The sequence below is a fragment of the Thunnus albacares genome, chromosome 20, assembly GCF_914725855.1.
Source record: "Thunnus albacares chromosome 20, fThuAlb1.1, whole genome shotgun sequence".
Lineage (NCBI taxonomy): Eukaryota > Metazoa > Chordata > Actinopteri > Scombriformes > Scombridae > Thunnus > Thunnus albacares.
The window spans coordinates 19255288-19280661 of NC_058125.1; the positions used below are offsets into that span (position 1 = coordinate 19255288).

A 25374-nucleotide genomic window follows, 5' to 3' on the forward strand; every position below is an offset into this window, starting at 1 on the left:
TTTTGGTGAAGTTTGGATTCATTTGGTGTTTTAAAAATAGATTTTGCTCTATGGATGGTAGTGTCGCAGGGTTCTACGCTAACGTTTTCCTAAGGTGTACATATGCTCCTAAATGAAAAAAATTAGGAGCACACAAAGAAATTCAGGAGCCCAGTGAAAAATGTTCAAGTAACTCAGAGTTTATATAAGTCATACTATGTCTTACTGTCTTTATCAGTCTTTATGTGTCAAACAGACTCAAATTCAAATGCACTGAGGGCAGCCTGATGCAAGATCTGTATTCTGAGAGAACATCATTTCTCCAAGCGGAGTATCACTGAGCAGGAACAGGAACTGAACTATCATTCACCTTTTTGTGTTGGACCACAGACAAAAAGTTAATTCATTAATCAGGATCAGTCCTCAAGTAGCCACAGTCCTGCTGTTTATCATGTTAATAGCTGTGTCTCAATTCAGGGGCCTCATCCTTAGAGGGCTGCATTTGAAGACTGAATGCATCACAGCGGCACAACCAAGGCTGTCTCATTTTGAAGGCTGGAAGAGGAGGATACAATGGCTGGATCCTTTGCAGCCCAACTTATCCCAGAATGCATTTCAGTCCGTTTGTTTTTTTTAAATGTAAGTTTTGGGTTTCAACTCACTCAAATAGCTAACAATATGACAAAAGAATAAGGCCCTTAAAACCTCAAATTGTTGTTAAAATAGTGACATTAACTGATGTTATCTATTTGGAGCTGCCGCTGCACTTACTGCAATTCAGCCGCCCGCATCCAACCGAAGTTACAGCTTTTGAAAGTCAAGCTTTTAAAGACTTCACATTCAAAATTAAGAGGTTCAGAGGTTAACTTATACATTACTGAAATTGTGGCATTTTCATATATAACTTAGACTTCATATTACATACAAATGGAGCAAGGTGAACAAATTTAGACTGTTGTGAACCTTGCTTGGTTTTCAGACAGTTGAAAAGTCACTTTCAATGTCCAGTACAAATGTAGGGATTGATTACATGGCTAACGTCAACCCGAAGTTGGTCATTTTGCTATTTAAACTGCCGTTGTTTGGTGGTGTGAAGCAAAATGTACAGTAACATTTCATTTTGTTTTAAGGAGCAAGGAGCATACTGCTCAGTCTATTAAAATGAGGGTAGGAAAAGATCACTTCTTTGCCGGGGCAAAAAACTCAGCCAGTGTAGCTTGGAGGTAAGGCAACAGTATCCATTTGTAATGTCTCCATTTTATCTTCATCTTGTACTGAAGGTTATTGTTAAATTAGCCCTCATCCTATACAAAGCCCATGATGATAAGACAACCAGGAGATGGGGCAATAGTACTGTTACAGGGATGCAAGCTGTGACTGTCACCTTTTTCTGTAACCCAAAATAGGGCTTCCAAGTAAATGATTTCTGGGGGATGTTGTGTATTTCCTTCTGTGTCACTTTTTCCAACCTTCCTAAGTTTGCATCCCTGTGTTAACATGATTGATAAGTGTTTCCCTTTTCTCTTGTTTTCTCTCTGTGATTAGGACAATTCTGGAGGAAATGGGCCTGCAGGACATGGTGACTCCTCAGCAAGCAAAAAAAAAAGGGATAATAAAAAAAAGTGTTTATATATGATTTTAAATTGAAATTACATTTATTATAATCATGCAAGTTGATAAACAAATTTTTGCTAAAATTATTTCCGCTGTTGCTGTTGTTTTGGTTGTTAACTGCCATGACTGATTTCCTCTGCCTTAGGATTGTAAGTGTCCAGGGTCAGGGGAGGGCATGAGTGGGAAACCCACTGCTGCAACTTGGCTGTGGTTTGTCCTAATGGATGAGATGTTGGGACAGACCTCCTGTTCTTATTGTCTCCATTGCTGGGCCACGTGCAGCAGTGGATGACCAGAGACGGAAAGCCAGCCAAAGCCAGTCAACAGAAAGAGAGGGAGAGATGAGCTCATTCTTGAGCTCATTAAGGAAGACATGAGCTGGCAGAGAGAGGAAAAGAAGAGATGGATGGACAGGGTGTTCTCTCTACTCAAGAGTGTAATTAAAAAATAGCATTGAATGACCGCATATATCATTTGAATGCAGCAAAATAAAGTAATTGTTGAATACATTGTTTATTTAGTCTTTACAACTATTTACAACATATTTAATCTTTAAACTTTTCAGCCATTTACATGTCATTTTTCATGTTGACAACTATTTAGAACATAACTAAAGTAAACCAGTATATATATAATATTCTGCAAAACATATTAAATTAATAGGAATCATAGTTTTACAATTATTTTACTTCTCTTTACTCCTCTTAAAAATAATCATGGTCAGGGGGTACCTCCTCCAGGACAGACACCTCAGCAGACAGCTTGTCCCACCAGGGAGCACCACTGACAGCCTCCAATCCATTCTCCCCTCATCCTCATCCACATCCTCCTCAGGCTCATCCTCCGGGGCCACGATTTCACCAGCCCCAAGGCTGATGTTGTGAAGGATTGCACATGCTGTTATGACCTGAAATGTTAAAAATAGAAAATATTATACCTTCTGAAAAAATAATTCATCCTGTATGATTTAGTCGTCTTCAGGATTCTATAAAATCTTGTTGAGTGATTACTTATGTGAGGTACAAAGGTGTGGTGCACCTCCAGCGCTTGCAGGAAGATGGCCTGGAAGCTGGTCTTCATCATCCCAAAAGCATGTCTTATAATGAAGCATGCCCTGGAATTATGACCTTTGAAGCGCTGGGCTCCCACACCTTGTATTGGGCTCTTGTAGGGAGTTATGAGGGGGAGTGGATGTTGGAGCCATGGGTACCCTCCTTCTATGAGGATGATGTGCCCTGGAGAAGGGTAGATCAACCTCCTATACAGTGGACTGTGGCGGAGCACTCTAGAGTCATGTACTGACCCAGGCCAGTCCACGATGTATCAATGAAGCAGCCCTGATTGTCACAAACAGTGCAGGCCTGCAGGATGATGGATGGGAACAGTTTTCTGTCCCTGTAGCACTGACCATCAGGGCTGCATGGTCGTTTGATCTGGACATGACAGCTGTCGACTGCTTCAGCTGGTTTTCAGAAAGCTTTGTGTCTTGCCAGCCCTACAAATCTATGGGACACTACCTCCAGGTCCTCTGGGGTTGGGAGGTGGATGACCTTGTGGCGAATGGCCCAAACCTGTCAGTGACACTGTGGAAAATGCGGTGGACAGTGGGACGAGGCATCCCAAACACTCTGGAGACCACCCTGTATGATGCCCCACTTGCCAGCCAGAAGAGGAAAACCAGGGTCTCAATTGTGTCACCCCATCCATGTCTGCATTCCTGGTTCAGGCTGGCAGCACTGCCAGAGCCTCCCTGCTCAGCTGAAAATCTGGTCATGTGTCCTGCTAGTTGAAGAAGCTGTCCAGCACAGGAACACTTAAGTTTATCCTGCAGTACAAGGGTCTGGGCTGGTTTAGGGAAAGAAACTGTTAATATACTATGGTTAGATATTAGATATTAATCAGTGTGGAGAGCATAGATGGATTAGGCTTAAAGGCTATCTATCTATCTTTTGATTATATAGAGTATATACAATATATCTGTGTGTGTGTGTGTGTGTGTGTCTGTCTAGCTGTCCCTCACTCTGACTTTTGGATAGATTACCATGAATATTTGTGCAAACATTTATGGTCCTTAGATAATGTATGCTAATAACTGATGAACTTTTCCTCTAGCACAACCAGGTTGACCTTTGTGGTTTTGAGTGTTTCAATAACTGTTTGATGGATTGTCATGACATTCATGTTAGGATGAAATTCAACTTTGGTGACCCTTAAAAGACTACTCCACTGATTTAGCATTGCTCTAACATGAATGGACTCACAATGGACAAATAATAAAAAAGAATCATGTGTGGAATAAAAAAACACCTGTTCCACATATTTTTCTTGTCAAAACTTGGTGCCTACATTACCAACAACGCAACTCGACTGTTGACAGTTGTATCAACAGACAGAATATCGGCTGTGTTATGCTAATAGCTGCTAATGTAGCCTTTTACCAACCGCTTCTCCTAGCAAACAGTGGCTGAGGCAGATGGATATCATAGTATTTAGAGCCATCGTCCATACCAAGTGGAAACAAACATGATTTATCAGAAACTAATAATAATAATAATAATAATAATTAAAACTGACAGCTTTAATATAAACCCATAGTATTGTTAAATTATAAGTGTTTCCATATGGGGAAAAAGAAGGCAAGAAATTAAGTGTGCCCTGGAAAATATGTTAAAGCTTGGCACTTTAATCAGTCTGCTAGTTTATGCTTGACATTTCTCCTATCAGACGTAGCTCTCACAAACATCAATCTGCTTTACTTGTGAAACTTTAATAGTGGAAACAATAATAGTGGAAACAAGGAGTAAAATTGATCTGCCCACATGCAGCCAAGTGTCCAGGGTGCTGACTAATTAGGTAAAATAGGAATAAATTAATAAATAAAAGACAGAAGTGTTGGTCATTTAATCTTACCAACCCTCTGGTAGTGTGGCGAGATAATTGTTAATTCAGTTCAACAACATTGATTTTTTTATAGAGTGACACGGACAACTTTCAATTTAGACAATGGTTCGATTCACACAAATTATAAAAAAAACCTTTACTGGTATCTGAAAGTTTTGGTTGTATATGTGTGAAATTTCTGTTTCTGTTTCATCCCCAGTTCCATGAGGGTGAATGGGATTTTGTTTTTGATTCTCACAGTGTGAAAAATCAAATACATTTTTTTTTAATAGCATCATGTCTTTTCTGAAAACTGTGTCCCAAAAACTGTTCACAGTGTGACGTGGATAATCCAGAGTGATGGGGATACTGTTCCTGAAAAGAGACGCGGCTGCTGATTTTTTAAATTGCCATTTTACTGTACAGTTCAGTGATCACCACAAACAAAATCACATTCACCTCCATTGTTTTAGGATAGAGGCAAAGGTCTTGGAGATGAATATCTTAAAACCAGTTAAAACCAAAACTATCTGCATGGCTGAGAAAATATTGTAAAATCAAATTGAAATGGGTTTAAATGACTGCAAATTGCTCACATTTGATAAGAGTCCTGCTAACGACCATCTCATAATGGCCTTTTAGTGACCACAGTCGCTGGATATTGCTGCAGATATTTGTTAGATTTTCATGGTTTGAAAATGAATTTATAATCAGTTTATACCCACCGAGACAAATGTTGGTGATTTGCTTTAGAGCACATAACAGAAACTCTGGTGTTCAGACAAACAAGCTCTGATTTAAAAGCACATTTCTTTCCTTTTAAGAATTAACTCTCTGACAGAGAATGTGTCTTGGTATTCTTGCAGTAGATGGGGCGTCCTCTGAGGATAACTGCAGTTATCAGCATCTTTTTAACTACCTGAACCTGAGTCTGTCCAGTAAAAATGATCTGTACACCATGTCCCGGCCTGTTAAACACCCCAATACGACTATGAAAGTAGATCTGGAAGTGATAATCTATGCCATCCCAGGTAGGCAGCTAAGCTAAGCTTCAAATTTTCTGTTTTTTTTTTGTTTGTTTGTTTTTCAATGATAATTATTATTTCCTCTGCCAAAGAGGGTATTTTTTGTTGTATATGTGTGAAATTTCTGTTGTCATCCTCAGTTCCATGGGGGTGAATGGGATTTTGTTTGTGATTCTCACAGTGTGAAAAATCAAATACATTTTTTTTTTTTATAGCAGCATCTCTTTTCCAAAAACATTGTCCTGAAAACTTTTCACAGTATGAGGTGGATAATCTAAAGAGGATGTGATTCACAGAAAGAGATGCTGCTGTTGATTTCTTAAATTGCCATTTTACTGTACAGTTCAGTGATCTCTGAGGTGAATATCTTTAAACCAGTTAAAACCAAAACTATCTGCATGGCTGAGAAAATATTGTAAATTTAGTGAAATGACCCTTGTTAGTTTTTTTTTCAGAATGCCATGTTTTACAGTTGACTTATGTCTTTATATGTGTATTTATTATATTATATTACAAAGAATATTTCAAAATGTAATACTCAAAATTGTGTTCTGGGAGAGCTTAGTGTTGATTTGAGCGACCTGCTTTTGGAAAACATACTATATAGCAGATGGATCTCAAATTGAAATGGATTTAAATGACTGCAAAATGCTCAGATTTGATGAGATAAAAGGTGCAGTCCTGCCAACGCCCATCTCATAATCCTTTTAGTGACCACAGTCACATTACTGCAGATATTTGTGTGTTTTTCCCGGTTTGAAGTTCAGAAGCAGTTTATACCCACAGACACTGATGTTTGTCATTTTTTTCTATATTATAAGTAATGATATAATAGTAATAAGAGGACATACAGTAAATGATGTCCAGACAAACATCACAGCCATGAAGTTTTAATCTAAAAGAAAAATTAAGAGCATGGACATATCCTGATTTCCTTCCTTTAAAGAGTAACTTCTGTCACAGATGATGTCTCTTAATGTGTCTGCTGTAGATGGGGTGTACTCTGAGCATAACTGCAGTTATGAGGATATTTCAAACCACCTGAACCTGACCAAAAACAATGAGCTGTACTCCATGACCTGGCTTGTTCAAAACTACAAACAGCCCACTCAAGTATTCCTGGAAGTACTGCTCTATGCCATTCTGGATGTTATAAGGGGTTCAAGCTTTAAAATATTTGTAAATCTTTCAAATGACACTGATCATTTTGATCAAAATTGGACAGTTTGCATTTACTTCTACTTTAATTGGTTGCCAAATTCCTGCAGCCTTGTCTACTTGACAGACTGCCATAATAACTCTTGAGCATATTGTGTTATTGCAACCAAATTTTGAATGACTAATGCATGAATTAACTGAGATTGATCTGACAAACTTTGATGGTGTTTCACTTATACTGCTCTACAAAGGCAGACAGCAGAAACTACAGAAACAAGAAACAATGACGTTTAGAAAAAATTGGTCCCGTCCCTGCCCAGTATTAGAGAAGGGTCTGGCTGCGACCTGTATGGGGCGCAATGTGAGCATCCAATTAAACTGTCAAAACCCACAGTGGGGGACCGTGACAATAAGTTAACATCCAGTATAGTACAGCCTTCAGTCCAATATGAGGCTGGATGCAGCAGAAGCAGCAGGTAGGTAATCACAGCTCAGTGCAGCTACAGTTGAACATATGATGAATGTATGTACACAAATAAGTAATATTAAAAACATAAAAAAAGAAAAGTTATTTATTGCAGCTGTTCAACAGGCTAGCTAGGTTAGATGCAGCGTCAATGTTAGTCTTGCGACAACAGTAAACTAACGTTAGCTTAGCCTGTCAGCATGGTGTTTGTGTGTGTGTGTGTGTGTGTGTGAGAGAGAGAGAGAGAGAGAGAGAGAGAGGGGGGGGGGGGGGGTACTAAGCATGATGTTATTGCACAAATAAGTAAAATTAAAAACATTTTTAAGAAGTTATTTATTGCAACTGTTTAACATTAGCTAGGTTAGATGCAGCTAATCTTGTGAGGAGAAGAGTATCTCCTGGAAGAAATACTCCTTGAGGTGGTCCTGCAGGAAGGCAATGGAGCTCTCCTGACTTTGGCCCTGGTGTGCTCGCATTTCAGAGATGTGGTTGATACTGAGCATTTCAGGAGACAGAAACATGACTTTTCCTTCCTGAAAATATCCTATGTGTTGTCAGTTGTGTAGCTCACCACTTACAAGCGCACCACTGACTCTTGGAAGTACTAAAGCTACATACAGAACAGGTGACTTGCCACTCATACTTCAGCCAAAATATAAAGTTCACTAATAAGCATCTACATTTATAGCTGATTAGGTGTTCAGTCACTGAGAGGCGTCAACCTGCTCATTGGGAGCAGTTAGGGGCTCAATGTCTTGTTCAAGGACACTTTGACAGGCTGCCGGGAAGAGCTGGAATCAAACTGGGAACCTTCAGACTACCAGATGACTGCTCTATCTCCTGAGCCACTACTGTTGTAATGAATAATGTAAAAATGTGTTCACATGTTGCATTCATACACTGAAACAGTCATTATTAAATAGTGCACAACCGCTCCATATCCCAAAATGTTACATGGTTATTTTGCAGTTATTACACTCTGGGCCAAAGTATGAGCTCTGAACTTCTAAAGCAATGCAAAGGCATAATGCATAGATGAGCTATCTTTTTTGGAACAAGCCTTTTAATCAATACTAGTCAATGTAGAGTTAAATAAGAAATGTCAGACTCTGAGACCTTACCAGTGTTGGCTATTACATCTCCCTGATGTGTCACCTACTACTTAAAAAGACAACTTCAATGACACAATAGACACTGAGTCATCCAAAACTTTTGTTTGTTGGTATCTGGATCTGATGTGGCATGTTGTGCTTCCTATAGGAACCCATAGCCTTTTCTGCAACAATGATGAAGAGCAGACAAATCCAAACATACATCACAACCACAGATTCACAAGCTGTGTAATATTTAATGATAGAACCAGAACCTGATGAAGGAACTCTCTCTTCTCTTGCCTATGGACATTTCCTTTACGCACCTGCCTACAAGAAACTGAAGGTCTGCATGAGTCTTTACAGTTAAAAATCTTACAATACACCATTGATTGTGTGTATTGCTGGACTTTTCCCGATTTTGATATGCAACACATTTTCAAGGTGTCAAACATTCAAACAAGTTGCTAAAACATCACCAGCTTGTGCATCACTGATGTCTGCTATGACACCCAGCTTTATTGTTATAGTTATCATTATATTTTATAGCAGCATTTAACCCTTCAGATGAGTAAGCAAGTGGCTGATTCATTTGTGAATACACAAGTAGTTAAAGAGTAACAAAATTTTGTTTGTGGGTCCCCAGGGGCGTGCGTTAACAATCCCATTACCTGTCATACACACTATATTCTTTAATGCCAATGAGTCATATCCACATGTTATTGTAGCAGTGACACCAGGATACGAGCCAAAACATATTGGAGAAATGATGGCTTGATGGCAATCATTGAGAAAAACTGTAACAGCTTCTCAAACCCAGACTGTATCAAGCCAAGGTGATAACTTGTACATGTTACACCTGAGTGAATAAATTGTCCTGCCACAAAGTACATCAGTACAGTGACAGCCACCTCAAACAGTACAATATGGATCCCTGTCTGATATTTCTGAGGTTCCTGCCATGTTATGGCCTAAACATAAGAACCATGTGGGATTAGTAAGGTCTGTTCCGCCTCACCAAGTGACACTCAACACTAAGCTAAGCTGCCTATGATTAAACAATATCATTTGTCCCAGAAAGCAATAGAAGGAACTGAAATAGTGATTTGGTCACTAATAAATCAAGGCGTATTGGTTCAAACCACTAGTCCTTGCGACACTCCTGTTCCAAAACCAGGCGATCCGGATCAATGGCAATTTTTACCAATTATGCCAGACACTAATTTGATTCTTGCATCACTGCCCTCGAACTTCATGCACTATGCAGTCATTTACCTCTGTTCAGCATTCTTTTTTCGCTGATAGCTTCTCCATTGGGGGAAGCTTGTCGTTCTGACTCCATCTTGTTCCTGCAAAGACTGACTGAGCGATGTTGCAGGGCCTCGTCGGCAAAGCTGCAGTTTTGTCTACCTGAAGTGACATACTTACGACATATTCTAAAGAAGCTTTCCATGAACTGAAACATGCACTCTCCGAAGCCGTAGTCCGGGGCCTGCCAGCTCATCTTCAGCTGATTCACCTGCACGTACATGAGAGGGATGGCTGTGCTACAGGCATCCTGATGCAGGAACATGGGTGTCATTGCCAGTCTGTTGCATATTACTCATCTTGGCTTTGGCCTATGGTCCTTGGCATTCCAGGTAGCCTCAGATAAGGGGCTTCAGTTGCCGCCATGATTGAGAAATCTCCCATTACACTAGATAGGGACTATGTGGTGCAACGTACTTAAAATGATAAAGGCACTTGCAAATGACAGGGTAATAGAACATGTAAACCATACTTTGGGGTTTCACTTGAATTCTTTAATATGCTGTGCTACTCAGCATATGACGGCAGCAGACATCAATACCGAATTCTGATCTGATTCTCTACACTGACGGTTCAGCATGTAGACCATCTGACAACAAATACCTTGCTGGCTATGCCAATTTGAATGACTGGGGAGTGATAGAAGATCGAGCATTATCCAATAGAACCTCAGCACAAGCAACTAAAATGTACGCATTTACAAGAGCCAGTGGTCTGAGAGTCCAGGGCATAGTAGATATTTGTACTCATGTATCTGCTGACCCTGGGGGTCCACTGACTTACCACTGATTCTCCAAAGAACTGTTGATGTATCTGTAGTACCAGTGGAGAATTGAAAGGACCATATATACTAACTGACCCTTATCTGTCACATACTGAGACTGCTCACCAAGATAGGGCAGGAGTCAATAAGGAGGCAATAAGCCATATATTTGAATATACAAGTCAGGCATCCATAAACCTAGTCCTCCATAGATGTGAAAAAGGGTTACATGAGTAACATGTAACTGACAAACCTGAACAGACTTTTCAAAAGAGAAGGTGGGAAATAATTGAAGTTAGAGTAGGATTTATCACTGTTTCTACTAATCACCTGCGGTTATTGCTTATAGAATTATCCAATTGAGCGAGAGAAGATAGAAAACACCCTCAGCTAGCACTCGATTGAAAATTAAAAGACTAGGTAGAACTGCATTAGGAGGTAGCCCCGATCTGGGTGTATTCTTCTTGATCACCACGTTAATTGTGTCACCACCGTTGTGGTTCATAGAATAACTCCAGGAGCCAGAAAATAGTACACACCTGAAGAGCATCACTACTGCTATTCAAGCTACTTAGCATAATATAATAATAATAATAGTTTGGATTTGATGTATGATGACCTCTGAGGGTTTGAAGATTGGGTTCCACCGGATAATATCTTTGATGAAATGATGAATGAAGATGAAAATGTTTAAAAAACCATGACATGTTGGGAAAAAACATAATAGAGAACTGGTGTATCCTTTTGTATGTGAACTAAGAGGTAAACATCATTCTCTAACTGCAGATCATAGTTTTGAATTTTGACACTATTTATTAAGGGATTACATTAATGAAGTGGCAATTGTGATGAACACAATGCTCGATGTGACAAGAGGGCATGAAATAATGTGTGCAAGCTTGGAAAATATGTTCAAGCTTGATACTTAAATCAGTCACACCTGAGATTAGTTGTAAATTTGTAAATAAATGCAAATTGTAGTAACTAAATCAATAGTGGAAGCTAGAAATTTATAGCTTTTGGTTTGATAGCAAAATTGATCTGCCCACACGCAGCTGAGTGTCATGGGTGTTGGCAGTTCCTGGCACTATTATTGGATTACATGTGTTTCCTCAGACTAATGAGATTAAATAGGAATAAATTAACAAATAAAAGACAGAAGGACATTGGTCATAAAATCTGACCAGCCCTCTTCCAGTACAAGGAAGTGATATCACTCCTACAAACATTTTTAGACAGCACAGAGAGGACAGAGATGCTCATTAACTGTGTAGACCTCTCACAGACATGATGCTTGCAAGTTTCTTTCTGCTCCTCCTCACAGGTAAGTTCAGTGCAGATTTACTCTAAGAAATGTCCTGCTGTTTGGTTAAATGCTAAATGTATTAATTTCTGTAGCTTGTAACATTTCTGTTGTAATCCTTAATTCCATGGGGGTAAATGGGATTTGGTTGAGATTCTCACAGTGTGAAAAATTAAATTAAAAAAATTTATAGCAGCATCTCTTTTCCAAAAACATTGTCCTGAAAACTTTTCACAGTGTGAGGTGGATAATCTAAAGAGGATGCGATTCACGGAAAGAGACGCTGCTGTTGATTTCTTAAATTGCCATTCTACTTTACAGTTCAGTGATCTCCACAAACAAAATCACATTCACCTCCATTGTTTTAGGGTTGAGGCAAAGATCTTGGAGATGAATATCTTAAAACCAGTTAAAACCAAAACTATCTGAATGGCTGAGAAAATATTGTAAATTTAGTGAACTGACCCTCATTAGTTTTTTCAAATTGGCATGTTTTACAATTGAATTATGTCTTTGTGGGTATATTTATTATATTAAAGAATTTTTTCAAAAGATAATACTCAAGAGATTTTAAAATTGTGTTTGGGAGAGTTAGGTTTGATTTCAGGACATGTTTTTGGGCAACATATTGTATAGCAGATGGATCTCAAATTGAAATGGATTTAAATGACTGCAAATTGCTCACATTTGATAAGAGTCCTGCCAACGCCCATCTCATAATGGCCTTTTAGTGACTACAGTCACTGGATATGACTGCAGATATTTTTGAGTTTCCATGGTTTGAAAATGAATTTATAATCAGTTTATACCCACAGAAACAAATGCTGGTGATTTCCTTTAAGAGCACATAACAGAAACTCTGGTGTTCAGACAAACAAGCTCTGATTTAAAAGCACATTTCTTTCCTTTTAAGAATTAACTCTCTGACAGAGAATGTGTCTTGGTATTCTTGCAGTAGATGGGGCGTCCTCTGAGGATAACTGCAGTTATCAGCATCTTTTTAACCACCTGAACCTGAATCTGCCCAGTAAAAAAGATCTGTACACCATGTCCCGGCCTGTTAAACACTACAATACAACTTTGAAAGTAACACTGGAAGTGCTAATCTATGCCATCCTAGATATGGTAAGCCTTAAATTTTCTTTTTTTTGTTTGTTTTTTAATGATAATTATTATTTCCACTGCCAATGAGGGTTTTTTGTCTGTAAACATGCTGATTGTCAGATGGCAGATCTGGATCCAAATTCCTAAACATTTCCAAGTGCTAAAGTAACAAATTTGATCCCTCAAAAATATGCGATATGAAGTCTGATGTGTGTGAACTTGTTGTAATTTATATTAACAGTGTATGTCCTATGATGTATGGTCAGCTATGTTAATTGTGCTGCTGGGAAGATTTTCAGATACTCTGTATTTCTTTGTTCATAGAAAGAGACTGACCAGACCTTCCTTCCTTACGTTTGGATTTTTACGGTGAGTTCTCTCTGAGGAAGACTGAACAATACTGACTGAACTTTGGCAGAACCTCTAATTATTTCCTTTAAATTGCTTCTTTTCATTCATTCTTTCTTTCTCTCACTCATTTATTTTATCTGTTATAAAAATTATGATTACACTGTGTATGAGTGTTACTGTTTTACCTAGATCATGATGAATTGTTCCTGTCTTGTACTGCGAACTCTGCAACATCAGCAGACTCATCAGCTGAGGTTAAAGGAAGTTCAGCATTATATTTGTAAAGAGGAAGATGTAGAAATTAAAATTCGTTGGAGACAGGATGAGACATGTAATCTGGGGGTCAGTTGGGCAGGATGGCTCCTGGACAGGAGAACTGAAAATAGACATTACGTTATCTATAGTCTGTATTTGATAGATTAAGAAAAGAACTGTAACGCCCACTTAAGGTGTATAAAAACTTGTTGTAGGCGCTGCTCGAGGAGCCTTTTTCTTTGTAACCTCATCCTGTGTGTTGCATTGTGAAACGCTCCTTCTTGTACAAGAAAATAAATTCTGTTAAATTTTGATACTTCGGCTCTGGTCTCTATTGTTTAATGGTCAGTACGAAGAAATTCTTTTAACATTATCCCTTGTCCTTACTTTCTGATTTCCTGTTTTTCTGTGTAGAGCTGGAAGAATGAACACATTACATGGACTCCAGGTGACTTTTGTGGACTTAATCGTATAATAGTTCCTGCTGACATTTTGTGGAAGCCAGATCTCACTATTGAAGAGATGTGAGTGTCCACTCACACTTACAGATCCACATACACTCACAACAGTAATTGGTGACAGAGCAGTTTATTATAGTTTAGAGAGTTTATATACAATAATATATGTATAGTATTTTCACCAGTCCATGACTGCATAAGGTTGGAGCTCATTGAGTCTGAGGATGTAGGCAGATAACCTACAGATAGTGAAGCTAGCAGCTAGCGCCAAAAAAAATAAATTAAAAAATGGATCCAAGTGCTTGGATTTTGAAAATCGTAAAAGAAAAAAAAAACAACAACAAATTATTTTAGCAAAGTTCCCTACTCGACTGTTTTTGGGCGAAAAAACAATCTTTTACAAACTCCAAGTATTCATCCTGTGATTGGCTGTTATATTCCATTTAAGCAGACATTGTACTCTACAACCCTTGTCAGAAGGTTCAGTTACCTGCATCACCTTCAGACACCACTTTTAAGGCATTTTCAAACCTGCATTGTTTAGTCCGGATGAATCAGACTCTAGTGACTGCAGTTAAACTTTTCAAAGATTGCACATCAGCTGTCAATATTTTCTTAAATGCATTTTTTGCACATAAGTAATTAAAAAAGAAATACAGTGTAATTTAATTCAAGGTTCTTCTTAAATGCAAATATATTCCCTTATCCCCTGTATTTCTTCCATTACCAACTGTAGATACCCAATAAGCATATTTTAATATGTTCAAAATATTTACTAAATGTTGGAACAAGCAGATATATGATATTGTCACACAGTGTGGAACATGTGTTCTATATTTAAAGAAACATAAGGGTAAATTAGAGATAGTTAATTCCCTCATTCTGTAGATTAAGTTACATTTTATAGTATAATCATATGGTATGTGAAATTTTTTTTGAAGCATAAAGCGTTTGCCATAATGCGCATGTATGTGTGTGTGTGTGTTTGTTCTCATACAGGACAGAAAAGGACAAGACCCCTCCAAGTCCTTATCTCACTATTGACTCTGACGGTTTTGTTGAATGTAGGAGCCATGAGGTGTTAGTAAGCACCTGCAGGATGCAAGTTCACAAATTCCCCTTCGACATTCAGACCTGTAACCTCTCGTTCAAGTCTGTCGTTCACAATGGTGAGGTTGTGACTTGTTATGTTTAAAAGTTTCTATTTGGTCTATACTTTCATCTAAGTTATTTATGTGTTACTTCCTTGTTGACCTGCTAACAGGCCTTACTGTTTTATTTTATTTCCCATCTCAGTTGAGGAATTGGATCTTCGTACTGAGCTCGGCGCTTCAATAGCCACAAATTGGTCTCGTGGCTTGATGACCCAGCACGAGTGGCTGTTAATCAACCAGACAGCCACCAGTACAACAGTCTACAATTTTGCCTTCAACCAAAGCATGATTGTTTACACTGTACGTATTTCTGGATACAGGCACACAGTGGTGGAAACTGTTTTCCACCTCTGCCTGTTACTCTTAAGTAAGTACATGTACTTTTACTTTGGGTACATTTTACTGCTAATACTTGTTTCCTTAAGCAAAAATCTAGATGTAGACTTTCTACCTCTCCACTTCTATTGCTACTTTTACTTTCTGTTTTTATATTAAGAGTTTTGAGGACATTTCCTTCCTTATAAAACATTTGCAAAACCTTTTTTAAGACTATTTTAAATCCTGCATTGTTTACATCCTTGTTTACTCGCTTGCAGTCCCTGCTTTTGTTGGCACGTCACTGTGTTTCTTGGCTCATTGCTAATTCCCTTCTTAACTATGCTAACTGCCTGGTTAACTATTTGCCTTCAAGAACTCTGCAATCATCTGCCGCTGGTTTATTGGAGATTCCCAGCAAAAGTCGAAAGAAAATCGGGGATGCAGCCTTTGTCAATTATGCCCCAAAACTATGGAACACACTACCACTAGATATCAGGGAAGCCAGCTTGCTAAATATTTGTAAAAGAAAGCTAAAAATATATATAAAATATATAAATTATCTCTTCATTCTAGCCTTTCACTAGCTTTCAGTCTGTTTCACACTTATGCACTACTGCACTTCTTTTAAAATGTTGAATTTTACTTGATTTTTATACATTCTATGTATTCTATGTTTTTATTTTACTATTTTTATTATTGTTCAAGATGTATTTTATTTAATGTGTCAGTGGGTTCTATCTTCCATCTTATGTTATGTACTCTAGGTCTCTTTATTTTATTCTCCATTATTTTATTATCAGGTGGGTTTTATTTTCCATCTTATGTGACATGAGTGCTGAGGTTAGTGGTTGGTAGGTTTGAGAAAAAAGACTGTGATATGTGTTTTTAAATCCACAGCACAGTTAAGACCCACAGTGAGGTTAAACCCGCGGGAAGACGTTCTGTGGTAAGCTGAAAGAAGCTTATTTCGCTTAATCAGGACCGGTGGTGAGTCTGTGTCTGTTGGGAAAAGGGAGGTTCTGTTATGCTTATGGATTCAGAGACCTAGGCGCCGATTTATAGATTGTGTACACATGGTGAATACCTCTGAGTTTTCACGTATTATCTCAAATTACCACCACTGAAGTAAGCATTCCATGTATTTTATTTTCCATCTTATGTTACATGAGTGCTGACATCTGTAATTGGTAGGTTTGAGAAAAAAGACTGTGGTGTCTGTTATTTAACCCCACAGCACCACTACAGGTGTTTTTTTCCCCCAGGGCAGCTTCAGGTCGTGCCCGATCTATGAGATCTAGGCACTGATTTACAGATTGTGTACACATGGTGAATACTTCTGAGTTTTTGCGTATTGTCACAAATTACCACCACTGAAGTAAACATTCTATGTATCGTATTTTCACTTTATTTTATCTTATGTTTGTTTACATTATCAAAGGGGTTTCATTCCATATTATGTACATTTACTTGTTTTTATGTTCATTTTATGTCTTTTATGTCTTTTTTGGCACTTGGTGCATGTAATTTCTTTTGTTGTAAAGCACTTTTACCTGTTTTTTTGTTTTGTTTTTTGTATGAAAGGTGCTATACAAAAAAAGTTATTATTATTATTATTATTATTATTATTATTATTGTTATTATTATTATTATTATTATTACTATTGAGGTCAGAAATTCCACAGGGTATGTAAGTAAATAATCTGAAGGCTTCTTCCACCACTGCAGACATCATCTGACTGGGGCGTATTACCTTGTTGTTTCAACCTAGGAGCCACACAGATGTTTCCGTTGCTTTTGTCAAAACTATAGTAGTAGGATCTGACCTCAAAATGTCATTTCACAGATCAAAATGAAGAGGCGATCAATCCTCTACATTGTCAACTTCTTGCTGCCCATCCTGTTCTTCTTGTGTCTGGACTTGGCCTCCTTCCTGATCTCAGACAGCGGGGGCGAGAAGCTGAGCTTCAAGGTCACTGTGCTGCTCGCTGTCACTGTGATGCAGCTTATTCTCAATGAAATTCTGCCTTCCTCATCAGACAGGATTCCACTTATAGGTAAGTAAGTTCAGAGTCTTTCCTTTATTGGACTGTACCTCAAGCCCTGTCTCCTTGATATAACACTAAATTGTTTTCCTAATTATATTGTGTTGACAAATATAATCGCTGCCTGAATCATGTTCAGAGGCAAAGTGTGTTTTTACGAATGAAGAAAACACTACATTTGTAAACCACACTTGTGGGGTGGTGGTGTGGTGGGGTGGGGTGGGGTGGTAGATGGTGTAGATGGTGGGTGGACAAGACGCAGGACTCTGGCACCAGAGACCAGTGTTCACATCCTGACACCTGTGTGTGGTTAGGTTTAGGCAACAAAAGCACTTTGGTTAAGGTTTGTGAAAGACTGTGGCTTAACATGTGCTTCAAGTCATTGCAGACTTTTTTCTGTATTAAGCCAAAACCATCTTTCCTAATCTTGACCAAGTGTTGCCAGTGCCTAAACATAACCGTACAATGTTTAATATTGCTGTAGTACTACCTGCAGATATTGTAATGTAAGATCAGCACTTAACTCGTATGTTCAGTATCAACATTTTTGCAACTTGCCAAATATGTCAATTAACAACATTTTCTCATGTTGAGAGAAAACATAATTCAACATTAGCATTACATTTCTGGCTAAATGTTTTTGCTGTTGCAATTTAATGATGTATGAACGTAATTTCTGAAAGACAGGCTTGGTACTATGTGCAGAAACTGCACATACTGACCCAGTGAGTAGTGATTTGTCTGAATTAATGATGCTGCTTGCTCCTCTCAGCGGTCTACTGCATGGGGGTTTTTGGTTTGATGCTGCTCAGCCTCCTGGAGACCATTGTTGTGATGTATCTGATGGAGAAAGACTCTGAATCCCGAGACAACAAGGCAGACAGAGACCAAAGCCTGACTGAGGACTGTGGAGACAAACATGGCAAAGGTAACATTGATAGAGGTACAGTACATTTTGTAGGAGATCCCCAAAGATAAAGGAAGACAGCAGCCTGTTGCAGTTTGTGTGTTAAGTCGACATTTGTGCCTGCACCTCAATACAATGTAGTTGATTGCAATTTAGTTTGTGGTGCTCACAGCATTTAAAAAAACCCCCAAAACATATATATATATATATATATATATACAACATTTATTAAAATTAAACAGCACCATCTCTTCTGAGAAACAGTGAATGTATAATCTACAGGATATACTGTTTACAGTTTTTGTTGAAGAGATAAAAACAGTCCACAGTCATATCTGTGGAAATTCTATTCAATTGTATTGAGGTGAAGGCGAAAATCTCACAGATGGATAAAAAGTTGGCAATTGCTTACTATGTTCAAACTAAGCTACGTTTGAACTAACACATAGATGTTGCTACAGGCTGCTGGTTGGTTTGTGCAGAGATATAGGAGCTACTCTGCTACATTTTTACTGTTATTGTGATGTCTATCATTTTCCGAATGCGCTGAAACAGGTACATTTACAAATTATAATACATACTAATTATGCACTGAATATGCTCCAACCATCATTTATGCCTACTATGTAATTTCAGAGGAGAGGAAATGGACTTGTGCATGCATCTCTGATGTGTCTGCTGATGAAACTCCGTCTGAACTGCTGAAGGTAGGAATTATGTTGCACTTTAAAGGGCTGATTACAAAAAGACATTTTCTCAGGGTAATGGTACTCTATCTAGCCATGCAAATAGTTTTGGTTCTACTTTTTGAGATTTCCATCTCAGAGGTTTTTACCCTGATACTATAGTAGCTGAGAGCTCAGCACACTCAAACTTGAAAACATATGCAAATGGACAAAACACAAACATCCAAATATCCTCACCATTTTGACAATGAATGCATGACATGTAGGAAAAAAAATATGCAAATAACTAAATTCAACCAAATTAAGAAAACACATTCAATGTATGAACACATGTGGCATAAAGAAACACAATACAGCTACATAAAACACAAGCAAATGGTTAATTTGAAAGCAACAGAACTGAGAACAACACAAAAGACATGTCCAGAGTGTACTGTCCATAAATTAATGAATCGATCTACTAAGTATTGTGTGTGTATCCAAAGCCTGATATATCTTATTCCTCCATGAAATAGACCTCAGTTGTTGTCCGAAAACTATTAAATACATGTGAATGAGCCACACCGTTGCACTGGGTGACATGTTCCTTCACCATGAAGAGTACGGGCACGTTAGTTTGTTTAGAAACTGCTCCAAAGAGTAACAACAGTGGTGATGTTTTCAGTCTCCGGAGAGCAGTTCTGTGTATGGCAGACAGAGCTTTGCTAGCTTGTTGTGCTACATATCATAAGCTCATGACTTTGTACTGAAGTTCTTTGAGAAATTTGCAATGTACAATGTACGGAGTAGCTCATTTACATGTTTTTAATAGTTTTTGGACAACAACAGAGGCCTGCAGCACAGAGAAATAAGACATATTTGGCTCTGAACATGAGATTTGTGTCATTTATTGGTGATTGGATGTTTCTTGCCAAAATGCACTTTGGGGGTCAACATTTTTATGTACACAGTCTTGTACCTTTGACTTTTTATTAAAGAACCTGATATTTTGTAACACAGTTGTTAATCTTTTGATTTAACTGTCAGAGTTTCATGTTGATTGAAGCTGTAGAAGCACTCCAACTGTGAGTCACATAACATTGTCTGTGGGAAAAATGAATACAATTTTTACTTCAAGGGTGTCCGAAATAGCTCCTCCTACTTCACAACTCTATACATTGTACACAAAAATCTGAATGTCAAATGTAGCAGCTGGCAATGTTATTTGGTTCATGATCGTGTTAATTAACCACAGTCTCCTTAACAACTTCTGCAGGTAAGCAGCAGCCAACTGACAGAGGAGTCCCATGCCTCTGAAAAGCTCTCAGATGATCTGAGGGAGGTGGTGAAAACACTGGCTCTGCTCCTCAACAGCAGCAAGGAAGAAGTGAAGCCCGGCTACTGGACCAGAATGGCTACAACAATCAACAGAGTTTTCTTCATTTTCTACATCATAGCTGCCAGTCTGTTTTTAGTCATTATGTTTTTCAAATGGAATACTACAAATTAAGAAATACCAAGCGCTAAATAATGAAACACATGATTGAGTTATAGTCCTCTTTATTACTGCTAGTAAGGCTTACCGTCATGTGACTTCAATTACTGAGATACGAAATTACAACCTAGAAAACATTTCCCTGTATGCATGCTTTTCACATGGACACAAACCTACTATGTTTGTGTTCACCCCTGTTGTTCAGCTTCATTAGTCTGTAGAAAACAAAAAAGATCTCTTGTTGGTCTTTGCAGGCCATTTAGGGGTCACACTGGCTTGTTATGTGAGGCTTCAGCCGTCCAAATTAGTCAAATCAAGTGGGTACATTCCTAAATTAACGTGCGTTAATAAAAAATACCCTTTTTTGTTTCCCTGTTGAGCTGAAGAGAAGGGATAGTTACAAAAAAAAGGAAAATTGTACTAAAAAGACTAACTTTTGAAGATAACCACTTGATTCGACCAATTTGAACGGCTGAAGCCTCAAGCTTTAGATAAACTTTTCAATACATTTTGGCACAGAAGGAAGATTTTGTACCCTATAATTTAAATTGAAAGCACATTAGGAAGGGATCTTTTAATGGACAGGAATGATTACAGTGAGAAAACCTGTTTCAACTACCATATGTGGACCAAACTATTGTTTTAAAAAGGGACATAACATGCTCTCTGAGATTTTCTGTCATTTATATACTGCTATAATATCGGATGTCTATGTTAAACAAAGATCAAAGATCCATAACATAAGGTGAACATATGTAAAATACTTCCTGAAAGTCAAAAACCAGGGCTTCAGTCTACTCTGAATGCTTTGTTTGCCATGTTACCTCTATTTCCCCATTGAACTGATGTCAGATTGTTTGCCCACAAACAGCCATAGTCTTTGTTGCTAAGGTTGTTCCATGGTATTGTTCACATTGTCCATTCACATATTTCGGATTGGATTTTGTCTCAAGCATGTGCAGATGTATTTGAAAGGTTTCCATTCTGGGTAAAGAAGGAGAAAAAGAAATGAAATCCTACTGGTATTGTTTGTTTATGTAGCATCCCGAGTGGCTGGAAGTTGGCCGTGATGCTTCTTCCACGAGCTGGCCAATCAGAATGGAGTGGGCTCATGTGCCTTAAAGAGACAGGAACTAAAACAGCCTGTTTCAGACAGAGGCTGAACTGAGGGGCTCTATAAAGGGACAGTATAACTTAAATATGGAGGCGTTTTTGAACTGTAAATAATCCAAAAATATTACAGCAGAGCCCCAGAACATAAATATAGACCAATAAATGTGCATGATATGTCCCCATTAAGATCTCACATCTCTATATAAACTGTATGTAGTCCTTCAGTAGTGTTGTTTACATGTACTCAGTATCAGCCTGTGACACTAGTCTGGTTGTATTATGAAGTTTAATTGAATTTATTATGTCTTTGATATGTAATATGTATCAAAAATGTATCAAAAAAGGAAGCAAGTAAGTGTTAACAAACAGGTAGCAGTATAACATGAGTAACACTGTTTCATTGTTTTTGTTTGCTTATCCATTTAACAAAGCATGAGGCAGCATAGGCCACAGGATCACTTTCAGAAGACATGCAAATGTGTATCTATATGGGTTGAGTAATTTCATGTTCTCTTCTGTGGTGTTCTTCCAAATCTACATTTGCATTTGTATTTAATTAAATTATATTATTAATATGATGAAATAACAGTTCTGTTATATTGTTCTGAAAACATGTAGTTGTGTTTGTAATGGAGAAATAAACAGTAAAAAATAAACTTTTGTGGGTTTTCATTACCTTTAATCAAAATGTTTGATGGGAAATGATGGTGGGGTGGGGCAAAAAGAGTAATGGGACAAAAAAAAACCCATGTCAGAGGAAATAATAATTATAATTGAAAAATTAAAACACGTTAAAGCTTTAACCACTACAGGGATACCAGTGTAGGATGTTTGTAGTTTTTAACAGGGCAGGTCAAGAAGTACAGTTGATTGTTTCTGGTCAGGTTCCGGTGGTTTAAAACATCGTGATAACAGCAGATCCTCAGCTGGAATAAAACCAGGGAGAGTACTGTATATTGTATGCGTTTTAAACACTAAGCCACCAGGACCTCTTCCTTAAAATGTGTGATTTCTTTACTAAATCATAACATATTTCTTTCAAATTAGCTGAGTTTCCCCAAAACCTTTCCACATGCTCCCTGGATACTGCAGAGGTACACCCTGGGGTACACAGACCTCTGGTTAGCAATCACTGTCTTTGACCGCTGATATATCAAAAAAAGGGTTGGTCATTCGCTTTCCCCAGCCCTCTTCCAGTGTAAGGCAGTGGTATTTTTACTTCACTGTTATATTTCCACACAGCACAGAGAACACACTTCTCACAGACTTTGGATTCTCTCTGGTTCTGCTCTGATGATGCTCGTTGGCTTCTGCTCATCCTCAGCGTCTGTTCACAATTAAGTCTGGAGTAAGGTGGACAATGTTTCTGTTGATTTTTTTGTTGATTTAATGCTTCAAGCTGTGAGCACCACAAAGGATATTTCATCCACCTTCATGGTACTGGGATAGAGGCAGAAGTCCTATTGACAAATAGGACTTCCTTTTCTCTGACCATTTAACTTATCACAAATTACTTATTTAATGAAAGAGGGGCATACCACTGGAAATAGAAGAATGTTTGCTAACGGCTTTTGAAATTGCTGCAGCTCAATCAGATCTTCAGAGTAAGTGCTGATTGTGCTGATTTAACAACATGTACTTGGTGGTATATTGCAGATGGATCTCAAATAGATTACTGTAAAAATGCCCACATTTAAAAATAATTTAGAGGAGACATGAACTGATACTCTACATGGCTGCCAACGCCCATCTTGTGACCACAAGCTCCGGATATTATTGCAGATATTTGTGATAATGGACTGATATTGAAAGACTGATAAAAGATTCATAAACTTAATATTAACAAATGGAGAGGCATTGGATAACTAGTCAAACATAAGGGCTCTAAAGTTATAATTTCATACCTTTTTTCTGTATTTCATTCAGTTGAAGACTATTTAAGGTAATCCTTTCATAGAGAATGTGATGCATTTAGTTGCAACACGTGGTGTTCAGGTCAAGTTGTAGGAGTATTGGGTAAGAGTGCCAGAAAAGGCCTTTGATGTCTGAGGAATACAACAAGATGTGGTAGGTTAAACCACCAGCACTGGACCAGATATCTGGGGAAAAAACAACTAGAGCAGATAACATGTTGCAAGTGTTAACATTATAGGGAAAATAAACAAGAAGAAGACGATAACATGTTTGCAAACATGAGCATTATATAGTAGTGAGGAGTGGAATGGAAAATCCCTAAATTTTGCTGATTCACGGGAAGCCATCATAGTATCAGATGATGGAAATTTCCCAGAATTTGAAAAATAGGAGGTACCCTAGAGTGTCTGCTTCATAAACCTGTGGAGGACCTGAAGATTCACTGGCCAATCTGAAAGATTTTTTCCATGACATTAATTGGCGAGCCAGTCAGGAGGGGCACAGGGCCTGGGGTCCTGGAGAAGAGGCGTTTACTGACCAGAAACAAAGATGGCCACAAATAGAGATAAGCAGAATACTTATTACCAAAAAAATTTGTTGATTCTGGCTTCAGATTGCTTCTGCACATGCCACAGGTAATAAATACCTGTCCTCTAAAAAACCTAGCACATTATAAATGTTGATTGATAACATGGCAGAAGGAGTTCAGTATGATGTTAAACTTTCATGCTTTGTACCTGGGTCCATCTCGGCAGACAACAGTTCATTAGGATATCAACCAAAACAGAAGATCAGGGAATAGCTGAAAGAGTGATAGTGGATGACAGACCAGTCACATGGACGGCATTCAGTGCAGAACAGGTGAAATTGCTGCAGCAAATACCAGACTGTTTGTGGTCAAAACACAAGATAGGTGTAGGACTAGTAAAATCAGCACAACCATTGGAAATCAAATTGAGACCAGGGGCTAAGCTACAATACAAAAGACAATACCCTCAGGGAATGGCAGGGGAAAATCTACAATAGAAGGTTTGTTGCAGGCTGGAGTGTTGGTTAAAACCCATGATCTAATCATAGTCAATACTGTGGTAGAGGCAGAAACCCCAGTAGTACCTGATCCACATACTCTGCTATCAAATGTTCCACCAGACATTAAATGGTACACTGTGATTGATGTATGTTCAGCACTTTTAGTGTGCCTTTACATCCAGATTCTTAATACCTGTTTGCATTTGAGATATATAGAGTGTACCCTGATTCAGTATGTTGATGATCTACTTATGTGTAGTACCCCTAAAGAACAGTGTGAGAGAGACTCATTGGCTGTATTGCATGCCCTAGCAAAAAGGGGGCCATAAGGTTAGCAAAGTCAAATTACAACTGTGCCAACAAAAAATGATTACCTGTGGAGGAGGTTAAGGGGAGAGATAAAAGGTAAATTGTGCTAGCTAGAGGGTAATATTAGCAGGAGCAGGTGGATGCTATGATATGTAGCTTCATGGGTTTGTGCTAGCTCAGGAGGATACAAGGCAGTATTCAGCATTCGTACAGACTAATCAAGGAAATAATGTGTTATGTTGTTAAATATGTTAAATCTGTTGTACATGTGGCAATGTTCACATCCCGTAGCTTTGCGTACACAAGGTTGAAGAAGCATCTGGCTACCCTATATTGTTATAAGCCTTTAGTTAATTATTTCTTATTGATATGTTAATTTATGTTATTGTTACTGCTCTTTATGTCAAACTGGCCTGAATATTGTAATATTACTTACATCTACTACTTATTATCTACTTATTTTCATGGCATTTAACACCATTTATTACCATTGATTGTGTAGTGGATGGTTCAACTGGTACATGTCATCCTGGTGTGTTTGGCCACTAGAGGCCGTTACTGCTTCATTTTGGATTATTCAGCATATGTATTCTATGCCCTTTACTGGAGATTATTATTCATCATATTTTTTCCATTGTTTATTTCAGATATACCACACATTGTACATGTTGAT

General features: G+C 38.1%; 1 protein-coding gene across 1 annotated transcript; it reads left to right on the plus strand.

Annotated features, from left to right (window-relative positions):
- Positions 1–6456: 6456 nt before the first annotated feature.
- LOC122971803 (5-hydroxytryptamine receptor 3A-like) lies at positions 6457–22073 on the plus strand. Its single transcript, XM_044338550.1, has 10 exons — positions 6457–7132; positions 12543–12712; positions 13016–13060; positions 13712–13821; positions 14755–14929; positions 15057–15209; positions 17071–17281; positions 18042–18197; positions 18813–18883; positions 20118–22073. The coding sequence occupies exons 1-10, from the start codon at positions 7105–7107 to the stop codon at positions 20349–20351; spliced, it is 1353 nt and encodes a 450-aa protein (XP_044194485.1). The 5' UTR covers positions 6457–7104; the 3' UTR covers positions 20352–22073.
- Positions 22074–25374: the final 3301 nt, after the last annotated feature.

What these genes read in the sequence shown, in the direction of transcription:
- LOC122971803 (XM_044338550.1), top strand. Translation starts at nt 7,105, where the DNA reads ATGAGGCTGGATGCAGCAGAAGCAGCAG. An exon ending in CTGTCGTTCACAATGGTGAG is followed by an intron (nt 14,930 to 15,056) that starts GTTGTGACTTGT and finishes ATCTCAGTTGAG; the next exon opens with GAATTGGATCTTCGTACTGA. An exon ending in CTCCGTCTGAACTGCTGAAG is followed by an intron (nt 18,884 to 20,117) that starts GTAGGAATTATG and finishes CAACTTCTGCAG; the next exon opens with GTAAGCAGCAGCCAACTGAC.